The 23048-nt window shown below is 30.8% G+C and overlaps 3 protein-coding genes across 3 annotated transcripts; all 3 read right to left on the reverse strand.

Annotated features, from left to right (window-relative positions):
* Positions 1-3073: 3073 nt before the first annotated feature.
* LOC130444217 (tyrosine-protein kinase transmembrane receptor Ror2) lies at positions 3074-8386 on the reverse strand. The gene has a single exon (XM_056779275.1). It carries the CDS (start codon positions 8243-8245, stop codon positions 6344-6346), a length of 1902 nt encoding a protein of 633 aa, XP_056635253.1. The 5' UTR covers positions 8246-8386; the 3' UTR covers positions 3074-6343.
* A 659-nt stretch (positions 8387-9045) lies between these two features.
* Positions 9046-12115, reverse strand: LOC130444218 (pyrroline-5-carboxylate reductase 3). The gene is made up of 3 exons (XM_056779276.1): positions 11816-12115; positions 11066-11756; positions 9046-9255 (listed from the first exon to the last, which is right to left on the reverse strand). Exons 1-3 carry the CDS (start codon positions 11913-11915, stop codon positions 9177-9179), a joined length of 870 nt encoding a protein of 289 aa, XP_056635254.1. The 5' UTR covers positions 11916-12115; the 3' UTR covers positions 9046-9176.
* A 357-nt stretch (positions 12116-12472) lies between these two features.
* On the reverse strand, positions 12473-22534 carry LOC130444069 (uncharacterized). The gene is made up of 3 exons (XM_056779050.1): positions 22451-22534; positions 14278-14354; positions 12473-14094 (listed from the first exon to the last, which is right to left on the reverse strand). Exons 1-3 carry the CDS (start codon positions 22472-22474, stop codon positions 12969-12971), a joined length of 1227 nt encoding a protein of 408 aa, XP_056635028.1. The 5' UTR covers positions 22475-22534; the 3' UTR covers positions 12473-12968.
* Positions 22535-23048: the final 514 nt, after the last annotated feature.

Here is a 23048-nt window from a genome sequence, read left to right on the forward strand (position 1 = left end):
ATTTCTCATTTTTTTTCAAAATTTCTGAAAAACTATAGGATACACATAAAAATTGATATGGATAAAAAAATTTGTATTTTTTTAACAAATATTTTGCTTCTTCTAAAATAATTGAGATAGAACCTTACAAATCGTACCCTATCGGATGACTAATTTCAAACTCTTTTAACGTTGCCCTTTAAAATATAGAAGAATAAATAAATTTAAAACCTAGATTATAAAATTTCCTATAAATTTACGTTTTGAGCAACTAATTTGCTTGAAAATTAAACCAGATATGGCCAAAAAACTAAATACACTTTTTTTAAATTTTACAGCAGGTAGATTTTGGAGTATAAGTGAAAGTATGTAAATATTGTGAATAATTATCTCATTTTTTAATTACTTTATTTTCATATTGAAAGGTGGTAAGCGGATGAAATTTTGTTATGGTAAGATCCATCATAATTTCATACTGACAATCACCTTCTGAATTTTTTCTGTGAGGTATATTGTCCCACAGTGAATCATTGATATTTCTTCGCTTCCGTTTCTTTGAAAGAAAGTGCGTCTCAATCATAAGGACATGCGTTGAACCATAGATCAACCACATCCCGTTGAACCTTGAATAACATAATTTCATCTGTTACCATCATAGATCAACCATATGTTACCATCCAGTTTGTCTTCAGATGCTATGGGGAGCGCTACTTTGTTTTTGCGCATTTCAAGTAAATTAGCTGGCATATTTCACTACAATTTTGTTACTACGTGGCTATTTAGTTTCGAGTTTCTTTGTGGCGGTTAGTTAGGTGATTACTTTGGTGGAAGGAAACGGCAAAGCGATAGGTATATAACGTCCGAAATTATTTTGTTTTATATTTATATCTAATATATTATACTGGTTCAGTATATACCACAGTCAAATTGGTGAACATTTCGAAGAACAAATAAGGAAGTCGCTTGATCTAAGACGTCATGGTCTTAGTTTAAGAAAAGCAGCAAAAATTACGAGTTTTGCTTATCCAACATTTAGGTGCTATTTTTCAAAGCAACAATGAATAGATGCAGATTAACACCCAATTATGGAGTAAATAGAATTTTTACTTCTGAAGGGATGCATCTTTCATTGACATTTATCGCATATTCAGTTTCGACGAGACTTTTACGATAATGTTGCAACACCTAAAATCTTGTTGCGTTCTCATATTGTTTTAAAAGTGTACATGCTAACTAGTTCAGTGTGTTTTTTTTTCAAATTATCATAAGTATATGGGTTTTAAGTTTTGGGAAGTAAATTAGTTGTTAAGTTATTCCCAAGTAAACAGTTTATCAAACCGTTTTCAGAAGTTTTTATTTCAAAAATGTGGCATATTAATGGTTCACTGGACATTTTACCTTATATCCTACTATGTTTACTTTCTTAATACAGGACTTTTTCAAAATCTCTTCTTGTTTGAAGACTCCTATCGATTAATTCTTTTGAGAGAAAAATTATTTATCACTTTATTACTTCCTTGTTCTTTTTTCTACTTAGTTGGTTTTAAGTGACTTTTTTTGGTGGATCTATTTAATTAAAATAAATACGTTTTCAAATAAATCCTATCAATCATTGTTCACATAATTCTACTACACGATTAACCTCTCTAAATCGACCCAAAAATAGATACAGAATTGAGCGGAGATATTTTTATTTATCTAAAATTATCTAGACTACTTATCTGGCTGATATCACATCAACCTACCTCCTTGGACATTCTACATATTTTCATTCTTATTGGAAGTGTCTATAGATTGATTATTCGATTATTTTATTGAATATTAAGTTGTAAAATCCACACAATTTCTTTGTAAATCAATAGATTGCTCCTTCTGCTTTTCAATCCCTATTATTCATTATGTAAAAGGACGGAGGCTTCTTAATTCTGTCATTTGCTCTTTTATGTCGCTGAAATTTTTAATTCTTGACTTACTTAGCAAACTGAGAATCATCCATTCATTTTAAAAGGTCTCTCATTTGACAAATGAAACAAGTAATAATTTTCTTAAATCGTCCATACTCTGTATTCTATAATGTGGTGCTATAGTCTACTGTCTATAAATTTAAGCTCTATATCTAATTCATTATGTTATTTTGTTAATAAGATATAAAAACTTTCTGTTAAAGAAATCATTTTTCTTATTATACCCCCTTTTCACTTTTTCGAAAATGCAATTCCTCCAATGCTTATGTGCAGACCATTTAGCTCCATAGCCTTGTAATAAATCTCCACTTCTTTCGGTTCCTTGCTTTTCCTATCTAGCACCAAATGTTTTTCTCTCTAAGGTCTTCTTCTATTACTTCCCTTCACCGTTTGTTTGATCTATCTCTTTTCCTCTTGCCCTCTGGTATCTTCCAAGCAACTCGTTTCAAGAGTGTGTCTTCGTCCATTCGTTCTAAGTGAACTAGCCATTGTAACCTTCTTGTCTTTATAAACGCGATGATTGATGACTTATTGAAAAGTGTGTAAATTTCATGGTTTGATCTTCTCTCCCATCCTGATTATATCTGCACTCCTCCAAAAATTCTTCTTAACATTTTTGTCTCCCAGATTTCCTATTTCTGTTGAGTTTAATCCAGGTTTCACAGGCACATGTCAGGGTGGGTCTTAAAATTATCCTATAAATTAGAGCTTTCGTAGATCTGGATATCTCTTTCGATGTTGATATTCTTGTGCACAGCTGTTACTTTTGGCAATTCTTAATTCGATTTCCTTTTCTTTTTGGCATTTAGTATCTAGTTGTACACCAAATACATGACATTTTCTACTTCTTATAAAATGTTACTATTTTTCTTTAAATCAGTAAACTTTTTTGACATCAAAATAAATGTCTTGTCGAAGGTGAATAAAATTACTTTTTTCGTTGTATTTATAATCCAGACTAGAGAATAAAAAACCCTTTCAAATGCTGTACTCATGTAAATTCGGATAATTATAACAGTAAAGATGCACAACGATCTATTCCAAGAAGATTATAAACAATAAGTAAAAGTAAAACTTATTTAAAAATGTATATTTAAACATTTAAAAATATAAAAAATTAAATACTTATATATGTACTTATATCGAACACCTACACGCAGCTAAAAGATCCTTAACATATTTTTTGGTCAATAATAAGGAGTGTAAAAATCGTTGTAAGTAATATTACAATAAATTACATAATACGGCAATAAATATTTACGATATAAGTGTCGTAAAGATTCATATTACGAAATGAGATGAGGAATTAATTAATCTAATATGAATTTACGATACGAATATAGTACATTATTTTACCTACTACCAATAATGTTAATTATTTACTCAAAATTAGTTAATATTCCTGAAATTAATGATATTAGAATCGTGTAATAAGCAAACGTTGCGCTCATTGTTGATTTATTTTGGGAACTGTCAATTGTGACGCGTTCACTTCAGTTTGGTATAATTGTATCGACATATGAAAGTGTGGATTCAGATATAAAACTTGCTGCAAATAACGCAATACATACCCTAGTACCCGCTAAATCCCGCAATAGATACGAAAAAGAATATAAGCGATTCGACGACTGGTGCAGTTCAAAAAAAGAACGTGATATATAGGAGAAAATTTTATTAGCTTATTTTGCTGAGAATGCTGGAAAAGAAAAGGCATCATCATTGGACACATTATAGTATGCTGAGAACAACGATATCTGTGAAGAAAAATGTAGACATAAGTAAATATTCACAGCTATTGGCTTTTTTGAAGCGGAAAAAAATTCAATTGAAATTAAAAACTACAATTCTTCAAATGCCACGGCAGCTGGAATACATATCACTAATTGAACAGGTTTTGTGTTTTATTATTATAATAAATGAGGTTCAATTTTTTATTCATGACTTCATTCCACTAGTGCGGTAAAGTATCTCATCACGAAACTCATATTAGTATCGTAATGTTTGATATTACATATTGGTAGTAGTTAAATATATATATAAGATCACATTCACTTCTTACATTAATATTTTCTAATGACAATAAAAAGTTTCCAAATTTCAAATTCATATTTAAGCAATACAACATTATTTACTTATGTAATACAAATTTGACTTAAAGTATACAAATGGTACAAGGAATGTAAAAAGCTAACATGAAAAATGAATAAGATATAACAGGATGTAACATTAATTATACAGTATTTTAAAATAAATAAAGTACCAATATAATAATATTTAAAATTAAAATGGAACGTTAAAAGTTCCTATAAAACAAAAGGTATCTTCAAATTTGAACACTTGCTGTAAAACGTTTCAAAATCACAATACCATAGAGAACTTATCAGAAAATATTGATAGAACTTAAAATCTACTAATTTTCACAGATCAAAATATAAAGGTATGTCCTTAACATTGTATATTAATTTTTAGAGCTGACAGTTCATTCAAAAATTAGAGTACAATGATTAAAGTTGTGAATTAAAAGTTTATATTTTCAAATATCTGTCGAACGGTTTTAATTTTTTTTCCATTTCAGTTTAACTTGCCCCGACACCGCTGGTCATTGGCACACAAAAACAATCATTATACATAAGTTGAATAAAGGACTGTTACATAATCTATTACCATACATAAATTAATTATATTTTCTCAAACAGCTTGGTTGCTTTAATAAACTCTAGGATTTTTTTCATTTCTGTCTGGCAGTTAAGTGTCTCCTTGAGGTTGGTTTTCATATCAAATTGCTGGTATATGGTAGAACATTCTCTGCAGTTAGTGAGGATGTGCTTAACAATCACAGAAATGAGACAACTTTGGCAGATAGGACGACTTTCTGACGACATCAAATAGTCAAAAAGTTTAGAGACAGGTGAGAAGTAGTTCGATGGATGGTTGTACAATGTTGTAGTACTCTTGTTGAATATATCACGCCAAGATTCTTGTATTTGAAGTTATTCTTTAGATCATTGGCAACTTGAACTGGAATTTCAGGAGGATTCTTTGTGGTTTGTGATATCTAGAGCAATGGGGTTTGGTAGATGACGTGAATGTTTTGAACTATTGGATGGTCGGTGAATATGGTTTTAATTAACTGTATGGATTAAAGAGAATCAGTATATATTTGTTTTAATTATAGAGTTCTTAATGTGGGTATTAGCTCAAGACTTTGGCATAATCAATTACATATCACCACCTACCCTATTACATTCTTTGATAAATTTTCAAATATTCAGAGAAATAGTTTCCTCCTGCAATGATTGACAGATACTACAATTTTAGATATAATGTACATAATGTACTTTTGTTTTTTCTTATAAAATCAGTTGAGTGGTGGCATAAAATGAATCATCGTTATGTCTTTTGATCACTTCCACAACATAAACTTAGTAATCAAAAGCGTTTGGCAGATATTTGAAAAAACAAAATTTTGAATTGACTATTTGAAGGGTTAAATCTCACTTATTATTTAGATTGCATAAAGAAGTACCATTTGAAAGTAATAGAAATTAATGTACATAATTGTGAACCACCTTTTATAGGTGAATTATGAATTTTTTTTAACGAAATTCTATTTGTTCCATTCAATACTTCCATTTTGTTTTTTGTATTATTAAAATTACATATTACAACTTATTATAATCATGCAAATTATATTTTGTTTCATATTTCTTTTGAACATTATGGACTGGAATGTATGAAAGACAGTTGCAGTAGTATTGTCCTTTCATTATTATACCACTAATTTATTTTTATCTCAATATATTTTTAATAGCTGCATTTTTTTAATTTTTGGAAAAAAAAACATTATTATCACAGTGCAACCTCGATATAACAAATCAGGAATAAGTAAATATTCGTTATTTCAAGTAATTAGTTGAAAAATTGTTATGTTGAGGTTTTGTTGGTCTAAAACTCGTTATAAAGAGGTAAACAAATCAAATAAAAATGTTTGTTTTATGAACAAAAGCCTGTCACAACATGAATCACATACTACAAGAATTTTGGAGTGACAAAATTGGTTAATTAGAAGTATTTATACTTTTTATTGGTAGTTGTTATAAAGAGGTTATTTTCAGAAAATGTTCGCAATGTAAAGGTATATTTTACATTGACTCTTATGAACAATTTAAGGGAATTACGAAGAATTTGTTAAACTAAGGAATTCCTTGTATTAAGGTTGCACTGTTAAAATAGATCAAAGAAATATAATATATAATAACAATGCCCATGGAGATGCCAATCAAGACACTAACCTAACATATTTTTTGAGCAGCTAAATTGCTAGTAACATTGAAATTCAGTTAGATTCTGGATAATACTTAAATTAATATTTTTTTAGCAGTCAACCTCAAATTAATTACTCAATGTAAAGGCATTGCAAGAATATTATTCCTTATTTCAATCATGGTTTGGTAAATTGTCTGAAAACTAGGTCTATCAACTGGTTTGGGCCCCCAACAATGCTTCATTACTTCATAAATTGGAGCTGGACAACCGTCAGGACTTGCAAGCACATTACCATCTTTTAAAAACTTGATAACTTCTTCATGGGTCATCCCATAGTACGGTTGTAGAGCATAGGAAAATATTTCCCACAAGCACACACCAAATGCCCATACATCAGATTCAGGTGTATATTTGTTATAAAGAATGCTTTCTAGGGGCATCCACCTTACTGGTATAGCATCCCTGTCACTACCTTTGTAATAATCTTGGAGGTATATTTTTTGTGATAAGCCAAAATCAGCTATCTTTACAACCATATCTTCACTTATCAAACAGTTTCTAGTGGCTAAGTCTCTATGAACAAATTTTCTTTGGGATAAATATACCATACCTGAGGCAATTTGTAAAGCTATATTGAGCTTATCCAAATTATTTAATTGGTTGTCTTTATAAATGTCTTTACTAGGCGAGTTACTGTCTATTACACTTCGTACTACATAGTTACTTGGAGAGCACTGTCTCAAAAACTCATTCAGATCACCTTTTCCCATAAATTCAAATAATAGACACATTGGTCTACCAACAGCACATACTCCAAGAAGTTTAACAATGTTTGGATGGTCAAATTCAGCCAACAAGCAAGCTTCTTTTTCAAAATCATCTTGCATATCATCTGATGCATCTTCTTTCAACATTTTAACTGCAACAATAGTAAATTCTTCACCAGGTATCAACCCTGGAGCTTTTGCTTGAAAAACACTTCCAAATGCACCTTGTCCCAAATCCTTAATGTAAATTATATCATTTCTAGGAAATTCCAACTTTTCCAATTTTGGATTCAAGGTAGCTCCATGACTATGATAAGCCATATTACTGGGTAATTTATCTAAATCTATATTTACTTCAGCAATCTCTGGGGCATTATAACCCATTGCATGTCGTTTATACATTCTATAACATAGTAGTATCAATAACAAACTTAGTAAAAGTACTAAAAGGCTTACTGTGGACACAATTATTAAAAATGTTGGGGATAATAGTTGATCCATAGCTATAGTTTTAGTATCAACTTCATCTATTGTGGAATTAGGACAACGAGGTATATCACAATGTTGCCATCTATAATCAGGATTTGTAGTGAAGCACCAAGGTCTCTTTTCTTCACCTCCTGCATTTCTACAGTAATTTTCAGCATTTTTCAACTCAGGAAAGATATTTGGCGGCGAGTCATGAGTATGGGGTGTTTGAGAGTCCCATCTTTGGCAAGGAATACCGTTTTTAGTAACATTAACTTTACCTTGATAAAACCTACCTCTACCTTTCACACAATCATAAGTGACTTCATCTAATTTTAATTCTGTTAATCCAGCATATGAACACTCGACGGAATTTTTGTTATATTTTGGAAGTATTGAACAGTCTGGTAGCCGAAAATGTCCTCTGGATTTTACAAAGATACCTTGATCCTTTCTGTCTTCTATAAGAGCCCAATCTTTGTAGCAAAAAAGCTCCTTCACAGCTATACAGTCTTGATGACAAAGGGGAAGAGGTTTAGAAACATTACAGTCTGGAAATGCATAGAAACAAAGTAATTCTTCTGCTGCTGAACGACATGGTTCCTCTAATGGAAGGATTAATTCATCCCACAATGCCGTAGTTATTAATTCGTTTTCGTATCCTCCGCTGTTATTGTACCATACTTGTTTTGTGTTTAAAATATAATTTTTGCATATATTGCCATGGTATGATCCACAGTATCCCTCTGTGGAAGTTCGTGATGCTTGTATTAAAAATAATAAAACAAATAACGAATACATGATGATTAGAAGGCTTAGATGTTAAATCATCTTGGGATATTGTTTGTTTTATTTATAACTACGTTTTTCTTATATATCAATAATTTAAATAAAATACACCTACACCATATATAAATACATTACTTTGACTTGACACTTTGTCACTTCAATTTAAACGTCAATGTACTTCAATCAAAATTACGAGGTTGCCATATTTCGCAGTTATCTCATGAAAAAAATTGTTCTTTTAATAGCTGTATTCGCGGTAGTTAATTAGGACATATTCACATATATTATAATTATAATATAGCATTTATAATTTGAATTCAATTTTTTTAATACAAGTACGTAGAAAACCACATAGGTTACAGGTTATTTCCTGATAAATATCGTGATAATAAGTAATGAACTAATACTGATATATAAGTTTTAAGTCCGAGGATACATTTATCGGATTCAGAACACGTTCTGAATTAGAAATTTCTGCTCCACGAACACAGGATTTTAAGTCCTGACTTGTATTATTACCACTATGAACACACAATTTCAAACTGCAGATTAATCTGGTGATAGAACATACTCAGGATATCTATTGCAAACAAAGCAAATATCATGATGTTCCTAAAGAAAGTAATAAACATAATTAGATAAAACAGGATATGCATCCCTCTAGTATTCTTTTATAATCAATCCCATAACGTGATTTGTGTTGCCTATATATAAATGAATATCGCATGTGAAAAAATTTCATTCCTTCAAAACATTAACATTGAAAGTACTAAGAATTTTCCTTAAGAGGTAACATACAAAAGAATATCAAAAACAATTAAAATATTCCTTTATTGCAGCATAACAGAAAATATAAAAATAAAATACTTTAATAAAAATTCAAATATTGCTATTTAAAATCTGTCTGTAGAATTAATTTACTTGAATCTTCATATAATTTTGATTAGTTAAATTTTTTATTTGCAATTTCTATTTCCACAGCTCTTTTTGCAGTCGCTTCAACAGCTTCTATAAAAGCAGCTCTGTAAAGAAAATAATATCTTTCAAAATATTAGAAATGAATATATATATAAATTGCAATGAGGGTTAACCAACTTAGGAGTGCTCATCGTCAGGAATCGTCAGGGTAAAATTTATTGGTCCGTATTTCTTCCGCAGAAATCTAACACCTGAACGATATTTGGAATTTCTTTGTAAGGTAGTGCTTCCAGACCTAATTGAGACATTTCCGGATCCAAATAAGGAAAAACTTGGATCCCCCAGAATTTGGTTCCAGCAAGATGATGCACCACCACATTATGGTCTTAATGTTCGAAGGTTTCTGGATAACCAGTTTGGAGGAAGATTTATTGGAGAACGCAGATTAATGGAGTGGCCACTTAGGTCACCTGATTTCACCGCCCTTAATTTTTTTAGGAACATTCAATAAGTCTGGCCTATGTTAACTGACCTGTCAAGTTTGAAGACTTAATACAACGAGATCTCATCTTTAACTAGTTTTTATAATGCAGGAACACAAGATTAACCAAATAATGTGACAAAATTTAGCTTTCTATTTAAAAAAAGTATTGATGATCTCATAATTTGGATAAATGTGACGTTTTATTTTTTTTATTTATGTCAAAAGACTGGGAGTAGAATAAACTGTTGACATATTTCTACATCTTTTTAAAAAACGAAGTTTTTTATGCATTACTTCATAACCCTACAAAAATAAACGTAAAAGAGCCTAAATGGTTGGTAGATTCTCTTTAATAAACTGATAAGAATTTTGGTTGAGAAAACATGAAGGAAAATGGTGAGATCTGTAAAGTCGCCTTCATAGAAAAGAAGTTGAGAAGTAAATTAAATGAAGACTGTTATACATTATAGTTACTAATAATACTCAAACAATGAATTGAAATTTTGGATGTTACAAGGAGAGAAAAAATATTTTCCGGTGTAAATAAAAAATCTAAAAATGAGGAAAATCAATTTATATTTAGTATGAATCAAGTTACCACACTTTGAAGTCATCAAATTGCTAAGTGATAATTTTGTGACTTCTTCAACATATAATGCAAAACTACACGTGGTTTTTAATGATCATAGAAATTTACATAAAAAATGTGTTAAAATCATTGTAAGCTGTTAAATGTGAGTTAAATTCTACTTAACTGATAGAAATTTTTGAGTGTGTACAGATTCAGTGATAATTGTGGCATCATTAATTAAACACATTACTTTTTTCTCTTTCTTTTGCATTCTAGTGTTTATAAGAGGTATTGTACTGGCACTTGAGATACAAAAATTTTTTAATAGACATTACATATCAATTTAACAAGCAGATTTAGCTAAAGACACATTTAGACAACAATAATATATATTTGAGATTTAAATTTGTTTACATTAGAATGGCATATGTATTTTCAGAAATAGCCGACAATCATTTAATTATAGGTAAGTTTTGTCAGGATTTTAGAAATCAAAAACTATGGTAATCATAAATAAATACCAGATATAAAGCAGCAGACAAAATGCCCCAATAGCAATACACAAAACATTGATGAGAGACAGAAACATCTTGGTTATCCAAAGGTTTCTGTACACAATAAAAATATTTTGTATAGAATTGAAGGAACTTCTAATAGTAGTACAAATATTGTACCTCCTTAATTGGATTTTCCCCACAAGAAATTAGATGATTTTGAATTCACAATTCATGGTTCAGGTTAAGACCTACCTATTTCTCATTTTATATTCCACAATAATAATTGATTAAACATGAAGTTTATGTCATTATAAGTTGATTAATAAAAAACTGAATCTTTTGATAACTAAATCACCACTTACCTGATCCCGTGTTTCTCTAAAGCATGAACTCCTTGTATTGTTGTACCAGCTGGTGAACATATTTCATCTTTCAATTGAGCAGTATGTTTTCCTGCATCTCTTGCCATTTTTCCTGCACCTAAAATTGTTTGAGCTGCCAATTCTGTTGCTAGTGCTCTAGGAATTCCCATTTTAACTGCTCCATCTGCTAATGCTTCTAAAATCATGTAAATAAAAGCTGATCCACTAGCTGTTAATGCTCCAAGATGATTTATATAATCTTCTGGTACTTCCTTGCATAATCCTGTTGCAGATACAATTCCACAAACAAGTTCTTTATCTGCATCGGTAGCTGAAGAGCTTGGACTCAATAAAGTACAACCTTCTCCAACTACCATTGACGTGTTAGGCATTATTCGTATAATTCTCCCATGTAATGATTCAAGTTCTTTATTTAAAGTTTCTAGAGATATTCCCGCTAAAACTGAAACATACAATTTTGATGGTAGTACCTCCTTATTTCTTGAAAATGTAGATTTCAGCTCGCTAGTTACTGTTTCTAATATATGGGGTTTTACGCAAATAAAAATAATATCAGCTTTACTGACAACTTTTTCATTCTCCTGGTAAGTGTTACAGCCTTGTTCGATCCACCAACCTAGATTTTTAAGACGTGGTCCTGACACGTAAATTTGGTCAAATGTTACTAGACCTGGAAAACAATGAAACACATTTTCATCATAACGTAAAGATGAAACGAGACTAATTCACCATTTGTTACAATTCCTTCACAGATTGCTTTGGCCATATTTCCTCCACCAATAAATCCGATCTTTTGAGAAATGTTTTTAGAATTCTGTTCATCATTCATTTTTTAGCAATATTATATTTTTAAAACTTTTAAAGAGAAACAAACTATTGACGTCAGCTCTAAATGATAAGTATCATCTAATGATAGCAATTAACTATTTTATCACACAATTAAAATAAAAAAAAGTTCTCTTTCACAATATTTTGTTGTGGTTAACCTTTTATTTTGTAATTATAAGCATACAGAGTACTACTCTGTATAGGCAACACCAAATACATTATTGAATTACGTATTGGGGATCTATTAAATATTAGGAAATTGAATTCTAATTTCAAGATTATCACAATATTTTAGAAAATGAACGGTGAATTCCTTATCTAAAAAATAATAGAAAAATACGTTCGAAGGAAATTCGCATAAATCGTAACAATTCCAAAAATTGGTCTGGAAAGATCACGATTTTATTTGTTTCGGTGGGTATTCAGACATTTCGAGTTTTTTATACTGTACACGATTTTTTATTTCATTATTATTTGGAAAAAATAAAAGTTTTATTTTTATTGTGAAGAGTTGATAACGACGTTATTTACACTTAGGGAAAAATAAAATGATAACAATAATATAATTTAATCTATTTACATTAATAATAACAGGTAACGAATAACAAATAACAAACAGCTCTACAACGATCAGTCTAACTTTTATACATAATTAATACCATACTTCATATTATATACAATCCTAGATTCTCAGATAACCCCGATTTTGGTGTATCTTGTAAATTAGTTATAAACATTTGGTAGTTCCCATTTAAAACTATATGTTTTAATAATGTTCATATATTGAAACGTAACGATGAACCACCCTGAAATTATTGGGCCAAATTAATATGGAAAATACCTCTTATTTAATAAAATCAAAAATTAAAAGAAAAATACCTTGTTTCCAAATACTTTCACCATATTTTTTCACAAAATATTTGACAGTTTTCTATTTTTGTTAGAGGTATTTTATATATAATTTATCAAGACTTAATTGTACTATAATTTTAATTCTAAGGGCGTCTTATCCTTCTTTTTATGTACGGGATTTCTGATTACAACTAAGTTTTCTTTATCTATGATGGTGATCATGGTGATCTGGCGTTGGGAACCACTCTTGGATGATGACAGGTTTCCAAATCTCTTTCCAATCCGGCACCCAAATATCTTTCCAATAAGGTACCCAAATTTGTTTTGACGCCTCTTTCCATTCAAGCTTTTTATCTGCAACCCAGATTTGCTTCTTTTCCGTTCGCCATATTTGTTTCCATGCTTCTTTCCATTCAAGTTTTTTATCTTCAACCCAAATTTGCTTCTTTTCCGTTCGCCAAATTTGTTTCCACGCTTCTTTCCATTCTAACTTTTTGTCCGTTACCCAAATTTGTTTTTTGGCTGGTTTCCATATTTGTTTCCATGCTTCTTTCCATTCGAGTTTTTTCTGTGTTACCCAAATTTGTTTTTGTGCAGGTTTCCAATATTTTTTCCATACCGGTTTCCAGATCATTTTCTTTTTCCATAGGTCGTGCGCAATGATTTCAGCTCCTTCATGATCTTTGCCTAAGTAATGTTTACCATGTATTGCTTCTTTTACCCAAACCGGAACCCATAGTTGTTTCCAAGCAGGTACTTGAATTTCTTTCCAAGCTGGCACTTGTACATCTACCCATATAGGTTTCCATATTTTTTTCCAATCTGGAACTTGAATTTCTTTCCATGCTGGTACTTTTATTGGTACCCAAATAGGCTTCCAAATTTTTTTCCAGTCTGGGACTTTGATTTCTTTCCAAGCTGGTACTTTTGTAGGTACCCAAATGGGTTTCCAAATTTTCTTCCAATCTGGTACCTTAATTTCTTTCCAAGCTGGTTTTTTTGTTGGTACCCAAATCGGTTTCCAAATCTTCTTCCATTCAGGTTTCCAAGCTTGTTTTTGTACTTTTTTCCAAACCTTTTTCCAAGCTTTCTTCCATGTCACTTTTTTCTTCCAATATCCTGGATCGTGATGATGATGATGATCATGGTCGTCGTGAACTTCATGGTGGTTATGAAGATCTTGATAAACATCGTGGAAGCTATGATGATCATCATGATATAGAGCTTGATCTACAGGATGCGACAACTGACTGGTGTCAAAGCCATTGTCCAGGTAATCGTTACCTACTCCTGCTAGTGTATAGTCATAACCCCTTTTTTGAATTGTCCTAAAGTAATAAAACAATTGATTACTTTTTATGCAAATAAATAAGAATTGAAAGAAATTTGTAACGGATATATGTTGCTATAAATTTTCTCAAATTGATAATGACATGATGGATTTATTAATCAAGAAAATACTTTGTTTTTACTAGCAATTTTTTTCTCATAATCTATAGTGAAGCACTTACTTATTTTTTGTAGCAACTGAGTGCTCGACTGGTACACTTTGTGATAAAGTGATTATCGTTAGTGTCCAAATAGTGACCTGTGAAATGAGAAATATATATCAATAAATAACAATTACTTTTGGATCAATAAAAAAGAACATCTAGTATATATACTTTGAATAAACAAGTTAGGCGACTAAAAGTAGAATTTCACGTGACTCTATAGAGCAGAGTGAAGTCTGTGAATGTTTGCTGGCTAGTAGACCTCAATTTAGTTTTGCATCGTTATCCTTCTCATATTTCGTAAAACTTTTAAAGAATTGTCAAGGTCATGTCTGCATTGACAATATTTGTGCTTTAGTTCGAAATCTTATGATGGAATTTACTTACATGACATCGGGTTTTTTTGAAATTTAAAAGAGGAAATAAGAATCATAAGATTTGAACTAAAATAGTAACGAAGAACATCACAGCTGAACAGAAGGACAATCGAAGACATACGTTCGTTGATCTTGTTGAGAGGATTTCCATTGACCAAGAATCTCGATTTCAGTGCTTTTTTCTTCTGAAATTGAAACATGTCTATGTAGGACGTCATTTTAAAATGGAGAACATTCGAAAGACTGTGAACGAGCGTATAAAAACGTATAAAATAAATAAGGTTTCATTCTCTGATGGGTAACAGCAATAGGAAACTACTATGAAGATGAAAACATTACTCATTACTTCTCTCACATTTCGTATGAACAAAAGATTTGTTTTAGGACCAAATTTTACTTCATGCAGTTTAAAAAAACTTGAGTAAACTTCGGACTATTGTTTTATCAGGAGCTTCCTTCCAATTTAATTGATTTTTATGGTATTAGTATATCATCTGCATGACTCAATACGACACAAACAATGGAAAATACTTAGACGACCTCTTCCACTAAAATAAAATGAAATCACATTTTTAAATCATTTTATCTTATTACAATGTTTTTCATACATTCTATTTATGTCATTTTGACAGTTTCTTTTTCATTACTTCTGCTTTTATATAAATCATGTTCAGTATTATACTGACAATCGGAAATTATGGTATTGAGGATGTTTAAAGGAAATTCGCTAGATGTAAATATGAATGAAAGTATTAATAATGTGTTTTATATGAGTTCATATACAGTATGTTTCTGAGGGCTATAGGATTTCTCCTGTTACCATTTAAACTCCTTGTCGGGTCGCCTACCTGCGCGGCCAGACCCTTCTCGCAACCAAGGGACGGTCGACCGCCGATTTGTTCAGGTCAGTCTTTCTACCTGCATTTTATTGTTCATATATTAAATAACAAGTTTTTTTGTTTATAATTTTATATCTTCTTAATGTTATTTCATTAAACGCTAAGAAATTTCACTTATTTTGGTTTCTGAATGAAAAAAATCGAACAACAAATAACAAGTCTGATTAATGAATATAACTATCAGCGAAGAAGTGAAGAAGAAAAAGAGCAAAAACATGGGAGTAATTATAGTGATATTATATAAAAGAAGAAGAACCCACCTACCTATATTGACCAGCCTAAGTAACAACAGTGAAGATGAAAATAACTATTTATAGGTGATCTGTTAGACTATTGATAGTAGAGAGCGATTTAGCACAAATTCCAAATAACTGCGCAAAACTAATAGATTCTTTATAATATTGTTTGTGATTGGCCTGAAAAATAGTATTAAAGACTAATAATAAATTCATGCCCGGTGACCTGACTGACCATCTTAGTATTCTAAAGGAATGTGAGGTGCCCATAAATATGGACACGGACACTATGTCTTTATGTCCAAACTATTCTTTACCAAAAATATAATAACAATTTAACAGCAATGGACAAATACAGAAATTGCGTTTCCAGGAGGCACATTAGTATTCTACACTGTTGACTCGAAAATAGGAAATGAACATGAAGCACATGATTTTAATAAAACAGACAAAAGTTAGTATGGATCTTCATCAAATCATAAAACTCAATGGGAGCAAACGATAAAGTTACTCTTGTATGGGTACCTGTCCACATTGGGATACACGGCAATGTAGAAGCCGATCATCTGGAGAAAAAAGGCTGAACAATTCCTTTCATAGGAGCACAACCTTTCATAGGTTTCTCAAACAGCCATCAAGTCATGGTCATAAAGAAGTGGGAAAATGAAATCAGAAACATGGAATAAGACCCCAGGTCTGAAGCAATCGAAAAGATTTCTTTCCTATTCCACCAACTTGTCTGAAAAAGCCATTTCTTTGAATAAAGAACGTCCGAGAAACTCTCGACAGCTCTTGTCGCTTCTGTAAAGTACGAGGCAGTCCATAAACAAATACTAAGGTACTTACATTTAAGCTATTTAAAGCCAAAAGATGTAAGCATAGTTTTTAGACAGGTAGCTCACTTTACAAAGTCGTTGCACGTCATCGGTGATTGCTCAGCATTCACACTTGGGCAAGCCTTATAGTTTTCTCAGTGACGTTATAATGTTTAACCGGGCCTATCAGAATGCCTATGTGCACAAAGGTTCCCACTAACCCAACACGAGTATGAACTATAGTGTGTGTGTATCTACTACTTCAATAATATTTTCAGATTCCATTTGGTGAAGTGCATTCACTACTCACTGTAAGTTTATTATGTAAAGTCCTCAAATACTTATGTAATATATTATCGAGATGAAATTGTTTGATAACTTTTTATCACTATATATAAATTTACACCTTTAAGTAGAAGCTAAATCTTAAACAAACAATGTCGATGTCTAAAGTTAATAATTCAAAAACTTTCCTGTTGTCTCGTAAAAAATATTAATAGCATTAATCTTGAACTGAACGTTAGAAATTTTTAAAACTCGGAATACCGTACAATAAATTTATTCTATGACCATAAATAGATAACAACTACCGATACTAACTGGAAGAACCGGAATGAAAAACGCGGAAGGAAAATATATAGCGTTTTATCTCTCCGATACCGGTAAAAGTGAAATTGTTGTTATGTCGCAACCCATTAAGAAGTCCTGAAATGAAACAAACATCTACATGTCGCTTTCGTCTTCGTTTTCAAAGATGTTTAATATGGCGTGTTGCTATAATCGTTTATAATCATATCGTCCACATTCACTTAACGTATTTACAAGTTCATTGGCAAACACTTTCACTCGCACGAAATAACAATCAATTAAAAAATATTTTCTCCACGTGCGTAACCAAAAATCATACGAAAACTGTCTAATTTTAATCAGCAACATGTTAAAATTTTTTCCAACATTGTATTTAATTTACGTTGTGTTCGAATTTTCAAAAGAATGCAGATTTTTTTACTAATATTACGAATTTTTCAGTCAATAGCTTAACGTTTCAATTGTTTTGATTAAAATATTTGTTAAAAACTGCTTTCCAAATATATATACTTTCCAAAATTCTAATTCTAACGTCTGAATAGTAATTATAGTTTTTATTAATTTGATGTTTAAAAAAGATTCAAAATAGAGGATGGATATATAATAGGAAATGAATGTATAAATACCTAAATAAAGCCCGTAACAACTGACGAAATAGTGGATAAAGAATGGAAAATATACTTCAGTAACTTTGTCATCCAAAAAAAGCGACAATAAAATACGCGTAGTAGTAGTAAAAATACTATAGTAAATGAATTGCCTAATCTAGAAAAGAAACCAAGTTTAAAACAATAAAGCAATAACAACTTTAACCATAGGGTCTTTCCAAATCAATTTTAACACTAGATTTATATTTAATGTGATAAATCATCAATCAAACGAAAGAGCAGATGAAACAATTTCACATAAAAGCGTTTAATGAAAGGTTAATTATAATGGAGGCCAAAAAAATCAGTACACAACTATCAACCACCGCCGTTGAAAGAACGTTGGCGATCAGCTGGCAGTTGGACGACGATCAGCTGACACTTGCAATGATAAACGAAAAAAATGAGACAGGCATAATCGGTGTTTTCGTGAGACCCACAGGGTTTCCATTTTACCCAGTTTTATGGCTTTTGGAATCATTGCAAGCCAGTAAAATAAAAAAGCTAATGGGTGCCTATTATACGTAATCATCCGGTGTGGACGCAGATTGCTTTTTTATTTTTCAACAGTCTCATTTAGAGTGTATACACTTCTCCTTTGTCCATCGATGCTTTAATCTTTTTAACCCTTTCGTATAAAAGTTGCTGTCTTTCTCCTCAAAACAGCCGCTTACTTTTGGAAAAATGTCCTTGTCTAATGAAAATCTCTGTGAAACTTCAAGGTTAGAAACAAGACAGTTTTGCAGGGGGCTAGATATGTTTAATACGGTGGGTGGTCAACCAATTCGAAGTGCAATTAGGGAAATTTAACCATTGTGATCACCGAAGTGTCAGAAGGTGCCTTATCCTTATGGAAAAGAACTTTTTATTTTTCAAATGCAGTCGCTTTTTTGCCATATCTCCATTCACTTTATCAAGTAACGATGTTACTGTTGTACCTTTTCGAAAATAGTCGATAAACACAATCTCTATTCTGGCGGATTTTATTGTCATCGCCTCATTTCAGCAGTATACTAGATCTAAATCTCATCTACAGTTATTATATATCGTTTAGCTTAAACCGCTTCTATAAGACTTGAAAAATATTCATTCGAAAGTTATTTTTTTGGCCCAAATTGAGCAAACGCGACATCCATTTTACGGATGACGGATAGTTTACATATGCATAATTCTTTGGTGAGTATATGATAAATGCGTTTTCTTCGTATGTCAACAGTCTTAGATTAATGCGTCTAACCAATACTACTGTCATCCAGTACAATTTAATGAAGCTTTTCGATGATATCGCTGGTTGTTGTAGTTTTTGGCTATTCTAAGAGCTTGTCGTCGGTCAAGCTGAAACGACTATGAATTCAGCTGTCGATAATTTTATAGTCGTGAATGATGGTCGTGAACGCGAATTTGGAAACGCCCGTCAGCTTTAAAAGGGTTAAAAAAAAAATAAGGAAAATGTTTCTTTTGCAATTCCAGTAAACATTTTTCTTGGATAACAACAGTACGATTTATTAAACGTTTGTAATTTTTGTTGGATTAGCGAATATCTTGAATGCAATACACGAAGTAACTTATGTATTATAGTTTGAAAATGGGACAGTCACAGCTGCGACTGGCGTATTTCTTCTTTTACGTCGGTTTAGTTCTAGTAAAACAGAACAACTTTATTTTTTCTTCAAATATCGATTAGGACAATTCTTGTCACATCAATTAATATTCTAAAACTAAATACAATAGTCATCTACAGTAATGTGGTTTTTTTATTCTTATTATGTATTTATACTACGGCACAAATAATGAGTTTGTATTTAATAAATTTAAAATTCAACAAGTATGTTATTAACTGTCTTCGACTGAATAATTGTCTATAACTATCAGGTATAATTGTTTCAATCATATGAATGTGCTCGTGAAACAATTGAAATTACGTTTCATGTTTAAATTAAGAAAGAAATTATACAAGTTGAATTAACTCCTCGTGTCATTATGAATACCTCAACAAAACGAATAGTTTCTACAATATCATCTTAAGAAATTTATAGAAACGCGAGACAATGATATTGAAAAGAGAAATTTGAAATTCAATTCCAATTAAAACGATGCACAAAGTGCTAAGTTATACGTGATTTATATTTTTCTGTCCATTAAAGAAACACGCTATTAGTTTATTATGAAATGTACAAAGAATTGATACCTTAATATTCAAAATCGTTGAGCAAGTATGATTTTTTACTGGTCAATAATTAATATTTTTATTAGTGTTAAATTACCATATCGATTGACGGGTAGTATCACCAGTTTGCGGTAAATTATACCACTTAATTATTGTCAATATTTTCATTAAATTTTCATAAAAAGAGAAAGCATCAACATCGTTAAAATCTGTGCTTAATTATGGTGGAAACGCCATTTTAATGACATCGTGTCTTTTACAAGAAAATTGTTTTTTTTTTTTATTTTGAGAGTTTAACATAACGTTTGTGTTCTGCGGAGATGGATGGAAACATCTGGTATGAGACAAGCAAAGTTGATAGGTATTCTGTTTCTCTTACCAATCAACTGCTCTTCTTAAATAAGCGCGAAAAGTTATATAGGCCTATTAACCAGACACGGTCATCTAAGATATCATCATCATAATATAGGTATCACGGACAACCCTGAAAGCTACTGGTACATGGAAAGGCAGAAGCTACAGACCACATAATCTGTAAGGCCCCAGCACTCAAAAAATCACCCTTGGTTAAGCTTCACAGTTTGCCTAGTAACGTTGAAAGTTTCAAGCTAAGGTGCCTGATAAGCAGTTTAAAGTGGGACACGACGGGCCTATCAGAAGGCCTATATTCGCAACGGCCCCTGAGCACCCGCTAACCCAACAATGAACTATTAGTTTTTTCATACGATTTGGGTTATTTGGGAGCGTTTTTAAAGTGTAAGTGAAAGAAAATAGGAAATGATGATTATTTGTTGTAGTATCATTAAAACCATCAATATTTCATTGTTAATAAGTAATATTCTGATGATCAGAAACATTGTATCCGAAAATCTGGATTAAAATCGACAAGTAAAAGTTGTATTAATTGTACTGACGAAGAGAATCATGTTTGATTGAGAGAGAAATACCACATCTTGACTGATGTTTTGTTACACACAAATAGTAGTTGTTACATTCAATTAATAGTTAACTTTCGAGGTCAAGAATTAGATCAATTCTTAGACGTTCATTATAGCTGGAAGTTTGATTAGATTATAAAAATTTGCAGTTTTAGATTAACAGTGATTTGTAAAAGTTAAGTTTTGGGCTTTGGCATATCTTTTACTAAATATTTCTGACTGTAATAAAATTTTATGACTTGCTTTCTTAAAAAAGGATGATTAGTATTTTTTATATGTATTATTATTTTTGTGCTTCTAAATGTTCTTGATTTTAGGTATCTTCTGTTTTTAAATAAATTTTCCTCAATAATTCTTAAAAGAAACATAAGAATTGACGTTTCGACTTTAATTTAAGTATTTATCAAAATATTTTCATAAAGACTTAAAGTCAAAGTCAAAATATTCTGATAAATACATAAATAAAAGTCGAAACGTCAATTTTTATGTTTCTTTTAAGAATTATTGAGGAAAACTTGTTTTAAAACAGAAGAGACCTAAAATCCAGTACATTTAGAAGCATATATATATCAAAAGGTCTAAGAAATAAGAAACTAACGAAATTTATTATTATTATATTATATATTTGCCAAATCTCAGAATACCCCATGACATAGTTGTATTTGCAAACACAGAAAAACATTTACAACATTATATACACACAATAAACAAAACGTTAAGAAACAGGATAAAAGAAAACGGCAACGAACAAATAGATGATAATAAACATCTAGGAGTAGTGATGGATAAAGAAGGAATACAAGATACATAAATAAATTAAATAATTGAACAAATGTTCAATGTGAACAATATTAATATATACATCAAATTCAAAATATTAATTCTCTAATTATCAAAAAAAATTTCTGTCAAACCGTTAAAATATTTAATAATTGAACAAATGTTAAATATTTTAACGGTTTGACAGAAATTTTTTTTGATAATTAGAGAATTCATATTTTGAATTTGATGTATATATTAATATTGGATGGATCCGAAGCTTCGATTATGACAAACAAATAAGCAAAATGCAAGTAGATGAAATGAACTAATTAATAAAAAATAAGTTAGTAACAAAAATATGTAGAAGAATCAGGATGTAAGGGAAGAGTTTTGAATGAAATCTATCACAGACTTTATAAATAGGAGTTCATTTGAAACATGTAAATGTGAGATACAAGAATTGTTAAAAATAGTATGTAAAGCCTGTTGAGAGATGAAAATGAGAAACAAAACTAACAAATGTAGACAAATAACTAATAAGAAAGAAAATAATATCGTGAACGTAGCAGATCACTGGCAAAGTATAAAAAGATGTATAAAAAATTGCGCATAAACAAAAAAAAACATTTATTAAGTGAAAATTAATATAAATTTATTATTATATACTCACACCTCTTGATTGATATTCATTGATATTCTATGGATCACATATAAATAACTGAGCAATTAAAAAGATAGAAATAAAAAATAAATGACACTAACCACAAGGCTCCTGTAACTTGGCATCCTGTCAAGGAGCCGCAATGGGCTAAAAAAATATGAAGTACACAGCTACAAACAAAATACGAATTTTTAAGATAAGAACTAAGTCTATATATGCTTTTTGAACGCTGTATCATAGTGGGGTGTTAGCGCGAATTGCTTTCTCCAACACCCTCACTCAGTTCCTCGAGAAGTTGCTCAAGACAAGGCCAAGGTACAAGAACTATCTTCGTATGCGTCGGCCACGGTGAAAACTCTCGCTGCGTGTTGTTGATCATGATTTCGGTTGCGATTATTGATGATCTTTATTAATACACCAGCGGCGGAGAAACTTTGAAATAATCATAGCTCCAATAATTGCAAATAACAAGTTTTTTATACGATAACATATCAAATTGATCAATTCCACATATTTTAAGGACTACACTAAATTTCACACAAGTGCAAAATATACATCCGCAAATATGTAGAAAGAGTGTAAACTGAGGGTTGCTATCTTGTTTCTAGAAGAATACATATGAACAAATTCATTTCCTTTGTAAGGTATAAAATTATTTACAGAATAAATAAAACAAATGGCATAAACACTAAGTGTGTT

This window comes from Diorhabda sublineata, chromosome 5 (assembly GCF_026230105.1).
Source record: "Diorhabda sublineata isolate icDioSubl1.1 chromosome 5, icDioSubl1.1, whole genome shotgun sequence".
Taxonomy (NCBI): domain Eukaryota; kingdom Metazoa; phylum Arthropoda; class Insecta; order Coleoptera; family Chrysomelidae; genus Diorhabda; species Diorhabda sublineata.